This window comes from Cnephaeus nilssonii (genome assembly GCF_951640355.1).
Source record: "Cnephaeus nilssonii genome assembly, chromosome: 5".
Classification (NCBI taxonomy): Eukaryota; Metazoa; Chordata; class Mammalia; order Chiroptera; family Vespertilionidae; genus Cnephaeus; species Cnephaeus nilssonii.
In genome coordinates, this window is record NC_137076.1 from 88,519,223 (window position 1) to 88,527,001 (window position 7,779).

At 48.0% G+C, this 7,779-nt stretch overlaps 1 protein-coding gene and 1 pseudogene across 2 annotated transcripts; one reads left to right on the top strand and one right to left on the bottom strand.

Moving 5' to 3' along the window:
* Positions 1–749: 749 nt before the first annotated feature.
* On the bottom strand, positions 750–5,601 carry RPS14 (ribosomal protein S14). The gene is made up of 5 exons (XM_079770513.1): positions 5,446–5,601; positions 4,242–4,392; positions 3,232–3,393; positions 1,985–2,061; positions 750–868 (listed from the first exon to the last, which is right to left on the bottom strand). The coding sequence occupies exons 2-5, from the start codon at positions 4,388–4,390 to the stop codon at positions 801–803; spliced, it is 456 nt and encodes a 151-aa protein (XP_079626639.1). The 5' UTR covers positions 4,391–4,392; positions 5,446–5,601; the 3' UTR covers positions 750–800.
* Positions 5,602–6,417: 816 nt separating this feature from the next.
* LOC307099142 (GTP-binding nuclear protein Ran-like) lies at positions 6,418–7,440 on the top strand (annotated as a pseudogene). Its single transcript has 2 exons — positions 6,418–7,007; positions 7,401–7,440. The product of its transcript is annotated as a GTP-binding nuclear protein Ran-like (transcript).
* The last annotated feature ends 339 nt before the right edge of the window (positions 7,441–7,779 follow it).

Sequence of the window (7,779 nt, forward strand, 5' to 3'; positions counted from 1 at the left end):
ATGACAATCCCTTGCAGAACACTCAGTACCACCTGGCACTACTGGGTCCTTGGAGCTGATACAAGTTTCTTCCGGAAAGCAAAACTTCTTTTTCATTGCCGATGAAAATAGGGCTTTTGGTGTGTATTTGTGGAGTGACTGGATCTTTATGTACTGATGTGGAACAATCTCAAAGATCTGCCAAGTGAGAAAACGCAAGACGCAATAGAGCAAGCTACCAATTTTGCACATAAGGTATGGGGGGGGGGGGGGGGGGGCGTCTACACCCACATGTGTTTATATATGGCTCAGTCTGGAAGGCTCCTCCTGCTGCTCAGGCTACACTTGGCTCAACAGTTTCCACTCCGCTCTGGTTCTTTAAGAATTGGGCTGTTTTTGGAACCAAGATCGCCACCTTCTAAACAGTCTCCAAGGATTTCATCTGCTTTAAGTGACTGAGGTAATAATGCCCTAAGCAGAATACAAAAGACTCACTGCAGCACCAACATCTCCCCACCTCTTAGGCGCCTCCTCCCAGGAAGCCAGTCTGCAGAACGCAGGCTCACCCACTGTCCCATAAGGGGCTGCATCAAACCCTCCTGTGTTCCTGTCTGATAGGTTATGTCATCTGAAGCACTATTTACCTGCTGATTTAGCACGGCACCTGTGATCTCAAGTCAGCCCCACACCCTGGTTAAACGCAGATAGAGAAAGGAATTCAACTTCCCTGAGGTGTGGACCCAACATGAAGGAGACGACTGGAGTCAAAATAGCGGACACAAAGGCAATTTATTAACAGAAAATAATTTGAGGAGTCCTGTTCACAGACGGCGACCACGGCGACCCCCCTTTCTGCGGGTGCTGTCGGAGGGGATGGGAGTGACATCCTCTGTGGGGAGGAACAGAAAACATAGTTGCCTAGAGCTGGATGGGAAGAAGTCCAGGCCTCTCTAGGCCAGTGCTGTAATGGATCAGTAGTGGATCCTGCTGCTCCCCAACGAGTCCTCAGTATATAATAGATGGCATGGAGCTGCCCCATCCTCAAAATTTCTCAAGTGGTTTGAACTCTCTTTCCAGAAAGGGAAGCTGAGGCTCAGAAAGGGTACATAACTTGCAGAGGCTGTCAGAAGCAGGCGACAAAATCCAGGTTCTTGACACCTAGCCCAGTGTAACTGAAGAGTATCTCCTTTTCAATAGGTAAAAGGTTGAAAATATTCAGGGGGAAAAATTTTAAAGAGAAGGCTGGACTGAGAAATCAGTCCACATTGCCTGCCACCAAGTGCAGAGAAACAATACAGAAGGGCTAACACGTATGGCTACACAAATGTAGGGGACTTGCTGGGATCCTCAACCTCGGGAATTGCTGCCCTCTGCATTCATTTTTGTCACAATCACTGGTATGTCCTACTGATAGTTACAGGCATACCCTGGAGATATTGCAGGTTCAGTTCCAGACCACTCCAATCAAGTGAGTCACACAAATTTTTTTGTTTTCCCACTCCCCATGTTTACACTATACAGTAAGTGCGCAGCAGCACTGTCTAAAAAAAACAATGTACATACCTCAATTAAAAATTGTATTATTGCTAAAAAATGCTAACCATCAGATGAGACTGTTGGAAAAATGGCACTGATATACTTGATTAATGCAGAGTTGACAAAAACCTTCAATTTGTACAAAACACATCCGTTAAGCATAATAAAGCAAAGAAGTTTTGCCTGTAGTAGGCAAGGACAACATAGGAGGCAGCCCACACAAAATGCCAGTAGTAACCCCCTTGAGAACACTGTAAAGACAAGGATAATCCCTCTCCTCTTAGTTCCACCAGCCACTGTCAGTCAGAAGTTCAGAGATTTGTCACAAGCACCTCTTACGCTCTGCATTAACATACCTAACTGCCAACAGTCATCATACCAAGCCCTATACTCACTGGGCACACCATATTCTTTCTGGAGTCAATGCTTCAAAGCAAATCCAAGCATTAGCTATTAGGAGGGCACTTACCAATCCGTCCGATCTTCATTCCCGAGCGGGCAAGGGCTCTTAGAGCTGACTGGGCCCCTGGTCCAGGGGTCTTAGTCCTAGGAAATGAAGAGCTAGTCATTCAGGATTCTAAGATTTCATAACCCTCTAGTTCAGAGACCTGCAAATTTTCCTTAAAGGGCCAGAGAGTAAGTATTTTAGACTTAGTGGGCCACTTACAGGTTTGTGACATACTAAAGTATCAAAAACACAAAAAATATTCTGTCCACAGACCATACAAAAAACAGTGGCAGGCCAGATTTGGCCGCTGGGTCAGTTTATACCCTGTTCTGCCTGCAGCCTGTTTAAAGCACTGCCCCTTTTAGCCACATACTCAAAGTCTGTCTTCTTCAGTGATATGTTCATTTCAAACTACTCCACCCACCCAAGACACTACCATCTCTCCACTGGACCAGTTTAATAACTTCCTGTCTGGCTGTTGCCTACACAGAAATCATCTTTAAAAAAAACCAAACCCGCCTTAGCTGGTTTGGCTTAGTGGACAGAGCATCGGCCTGCGGACTACAAGGTCTGGGGTCGATTCCGATCAAGGGCACATGCCCAGGTTGCAGGCTTGATTCCCAGTGGGGGGGCCTACAGGAGGCAGCCAATCAATGATTCTCTCATCACTGATGTTTCTATCTCCCTCTCTGATTAAAAAAAAACACAACAAAACAAGACCCAATCCCATTGGTCATTACCATTATTTATCCCCACCCCCACCCCCCAGTCCCAGCAGAACCTCTCTGATCACATCTCACACCACTCTCCCTCAGATGTGCCAAGTTCATTCCCATCTTAGGACCTTTTTCTAGCAGCTGGAATACTATCCCATCTTTTCTTCACTGGACTGACTCCTGGCACATTCAGGTCTTAGTCTAAATTACACTTTACCACCAACCCATTCCCAACACCTTTTTGCTTCCCAGCACTTGCCACAAACAGAAAACAACCCCTCCACATTTTTTAAAGTCTGACTGCAACAGCCGATGTGCCATACAAGAGGGTAGAGACCATCTTGACTTTTTCCCATCACCCTCCTCTAATACCTAGAACACAGAATCTGGTATGCAGTGAGTGCTTCATAAAGTTGGGCGGGGGGAGTGCACAGTACACAGGAACCAATTATTAATTATGTACATACACAAGATGTCTTGTGCAGGGTCACAAAAGAAAACCAAGCCTCAAACCCCAAGCCCGGTGATCTTACCTCTCAGCCTCAGCCTTACCTATTTCCTCCTGTGGCCCGGAGTTTGATGTGAAGAGCAGTGATGCCCAGCTCCTTGCACCTCTGGGCCACATCCTGGGCAGCCAACATGGCAGCATATGGAGAAGACTCATCTCGGTCAGCCTTTACCTTCATTCCACCAGTCACACGGCAGATGGTTTCCCTGGGGACAAAAGGCACAGGGTCATTTCTTTCTTATCCAACAAGGACTCTGAGTGTGTCATGTCCTAATGAGTCAAGAGCGCCACAGCTGGGGATAGCAGAGGATGGAGGTCATGCATGCTAGGCTTTGGGAAGGCTATGATGGGCTCTTTCATGGGCAGTCTAAAGTCCCACAATAGCTAAACTCTATGTTTACTTACTTTTGCACTTCATTCTCCCAATTACTCTATGAGGTGGGCCCTATTAACCTCATTTTACATACGCAGAAACCAAACTTAGAATTTGAGTGACTTCACAAATCACAAAAATGTGCTAATGGCAGCCAGAACCTGTACCAGGGGCTCCCTTTCAGTCCACCACTGTCTCTACAAAGTACCCAGAGACTGAGGATTCAATGATCGCCACACTGTAAGGCCATAAACAAAACATCACCTCTCTTCTAACTCCAGTGCCTGGGAAATTACTAACTAAGCACGTTTCCTTATCTGAACATTCTTTTTAAAATTCTCTTAAGAAACCCCCTTTAGCCCTGACCGGTTTGGCTCAGTAGATGGAGCGTCGGCCTACGAACTGAAGGGTCCCAGGATCGATTCTGGTCAAGGGCATGTACCTTGGTTTCGGGCACATCCCCAGTATGTGCAGGAGGCAGCTGATTGATGTTTCTCTCTCATTGATGTTTCTAACTCTCTATCCCTCTCCCTTCCTCTCTGTAAAAAATCAATGAAATATATTTTAGAAAGAAAGAAAGAAACCCTCTTTAAACTGCCACCCAGTTCCAGGGTCATGTCTTCCCCCCGCCCCTTGCTAATTTATTAGTTGGGTCCTGCACCTCTCCACCCAGGTACTCACTTGCCAGAAAGATCAGTGACATGGACAAAAGTGTCATTGAAGGATGCAAAGATGTGGCAGACACCAAATACATTTTCTCCTTCAGCCACCTGAGGTCCGAGGCTGATGACCTGTTCTTCCTTCTTTTCCTTCCCCTTGCGAGGTGCCATTTCTGAAAGAAAAATCAAAGAATCCTAAAGTTAACGGAACCCCCGACCCCTGGCTCTTATGTCCCTGGGCTCAAAAGCTCCTAGCATTCATTTATTCTTTTGGTTTACAAAATTAATACATGAAAAGGTGCCATCATATTTTACTGGTCCAGCAACTGCACTGTGGATGCAGTGCCAATGCGAATCCTTATCGAGGTAGCCTAGGTGGTAATGAATGAATGGCCCATGATCAAGCGCCTTTCGGTGCGGACCAGATGTCTCCGTGGACGCCTGTAAAGGATCCCGGGGAAGCGCGCCGCACGCGCGTGGGCCTCCGCAGCTGTGAACACTCTGGCAACCAGGATTCCCAGGTGTGTCTTCTTAGTGGAAAACACCCAGTGCAGCCGCTCCCTACCGGCCCTGACAAAACTTGAGTCCCACCCCCACCTCTGTCTTTAGGGTTAACAGGCGCACGGCAGGTGCTCAGCGAACACTGGCGTGCAGTCCCTAACCCCAATTTCTGGCTTTCAGAGGCCTTGCCCCGGGCGCCCAGAACTTGCAACGTGCCCGACTTGGCAATCAGCCCGACTTAGAAACACCTATCACAGGGTCGTTTTTCCTGCATTCCCTCCTTGAATCCTCACTACAACCCCGTGGGATCAGCGCAATCACTCCTATTTTCCAGACAGTTAACAAGTTAAGAGTTGAGGCGCCTGGCCTGCGACCGCCCAGAAAGAAGCTGGCGGGGTAAAGGTGGGAGCCCACATCAGACTAGAATCCGCGCTCCCTCCCAACCACGCCGCGCGGTCGCTTAAACGTAGCGGTGGTCATAACGCGGGGCCAAGGCTTTGGACGCAGGACCCGCACGCACCCCCACTTCATCGGCTCCTTCTCTGAAGCAAGACCTCCGCTTCCCAAGACAAGGCGAGAACCTGTGTCTGGGGTCGGCCGGCCGCACCCTTTTCTCCCAAAACCTGGCCCGGCTTCCGCGGAAAGTCCCCAGCCCCGCGCCCCCGGCCCCGCTGGACCCCCTTGCCACAGGATGCCACTGGATTGTCCCTGCCCAGGCCTCTTACCTGCGTGTCTCGTCCAGACTCCGCCACCGGAAAGAGAGATGGAAGAGGGCGAGGCTACAGGTCACGTGAGCGTCCCCGGAAGTGTACGTCTGAGGTCACCGGGCGAGGCCTCCCGGAAGACACCGCCTTTAGCGTTCACCAGGAGATGAAGACTCGCCCTCGGAATGACGGTTTACCTAAGGGAGCTGCAAAGGAGGTAAGAGGTTGGGTGTAGCCGGCAGCGGGCCGGTCTCAGACTGCACCATGCAGCCACATCTGCAGAGAGAGGCAGGCCTGTGTTTTAAGATGGCAGCCGCCCCGGCTGGAAGACTTCCGCCGTTCTGACCCCAGGCCTGATCAGCCTGGAGGCGCAGCGCACCCAGTGGCGCGGAGGGGAACAACAAAAATAAAACGGGCAATGAAGGGATTAAGCAAAAACAAGCAAGCAAACAAAAAAACCTCATAGACAAAAGTTTGGTGATTGCCAGAGGAAAAGGGCGTGCGGGGAGATGGAAGAGGGCAATGGGGAATATATGGTGGCAGAAAGAGACTTGACTTTGGATGGTGAGTGCAGGATGCAGTCAGTATGCAGATGATGTTATAGAATTGTATACTTGAAATCTATTTTGTTTTATAAAAGTGTTACTCCAATAAATTCAATTAAAAATTTAAAAACAGCCCTAGATGGTTTGGCTCAGTGGATAGAGCGTCGGCCTGCGGAATGAAGGGTCCCAGGTTCGATTCTGGTCAATGGCACGTGCCAGGGTTGCAGGCTCATGCCCAGGAGGAGGCGTGCAGGAGGCAGCCTTCAATGATTCTCTCTCATCATTGATGTTTCTATCTCTATCTCTCTCTCCCTCTCCCTTTCTCTCTAAAATCAATAAAAAATATATTTAAAAACAATTAAAAAACAGGCAATCAGAGTTTGGTGGACTCTGTACTGGGCAAAATAAGAATAAGTTATCCAGAGTCAGGGGGTTGGGGGGACATCAAATGGCTGTCCAAGGAGAGTTTCAAGTTCAGTTCAAACTTATATTGGTTGATGATGGTGGGACAGGAAAAACTACATTCGTGAAACCTCACCTGACTGATGAATTTGAGAAATATGTAGGTACCTTGGTAGCTGAGGTCCATTCCCTCCTGTTCCACACCAACAGAGGGCCTATTAAGTTCAATGTATGGGATGCAGCTGGTTAGGAGAAACTTGGTGGACAAAGAGATGGCTATTATATCCAAGCCCAGTGTGCCATTATAATCTTTGCCGTAACTTCCAGAGTTACTTACAAGAATGTGCCTAACTGGCATAGAAATCTGATAGGAATGTGTGGAAACATCCCCATCATGTTGTGAGGCAACAAAGAAGATGTTAAGGCAAAATCAGTTGTCTTCCACTGAAAGAACAATCTTCATTAATATGACATTTCTGCCAAAAAAATACAACTTTGAAAAGCTCTTCCTTTGGCTTGCTAGAAAACTAATTGGAGACTAACTTTGGCATTTGTTGCCATGCCTGCTCCTGTCCCACCAGAGATTGTCATGGACCCAGCTTTGGCAGCACAGTTTGAGCATGACCTAGAGCAAGGGTGGGGAACGTCCGGCCCATGGGCCCCATAAGGCCCACGAAATCATTTGGTCTGGGCCTGTCAAGGCATTAGGGGTGAGTTAATTAAAAGTTTGACTAAATATAGCAGGCTGACTAAGTTGATCATTTTGTATGGCCCAAGAATTCTATATAATAAAAGGCTAATATGCAAATTGTCCCCTTGATGGGGAGTTTGACCAGGGGGTGGGGCTGGCCGGCCAACCTCCTGCGTCCCTCCCCTCTCCCCGCCTCCCCGGGCTTACCCGCCCTATTGGCACAGGCCTGTTGGACCCTACCCATGCATGAATTCGTGCACTGGGCCTCTAATAATGTTATAAATATCCAAATGGTCTTTGGCAGAAAAAAGGTTCCCCACCGCTGATCTAGAGGTTACTCAGACCACTGCTCTGTCAAAGGAGGATGACGACCTGTGAGAAAGTGAAGTTGGAGCTCAGTATCAGAAATCTACTTTTATGGGCAACTGTCGTGTGATGTCGGGGTGCAGCATGTTTGCCACTTCACTATATAGCTAAGCAGAACGTGTGCTTGATCTTTGGGATGCTGAAGGAGATGAATGGGCTCTCAGAGCGAATGTGGCAGTTAAAAAAATAACTTCATTTTGGGGGCCTGCATATTTAGCTGTTTTAGAACACAGTTGTTTCCTTGCTTTTAAAAAAAATGATTTTAGAGAGAAAGAAAGAGAAACATTAGTTTGTTGTTCTGCTTATTTATCCACTCAATGGTTGATTCTTGTATGTGCCCTGACCAGGGAT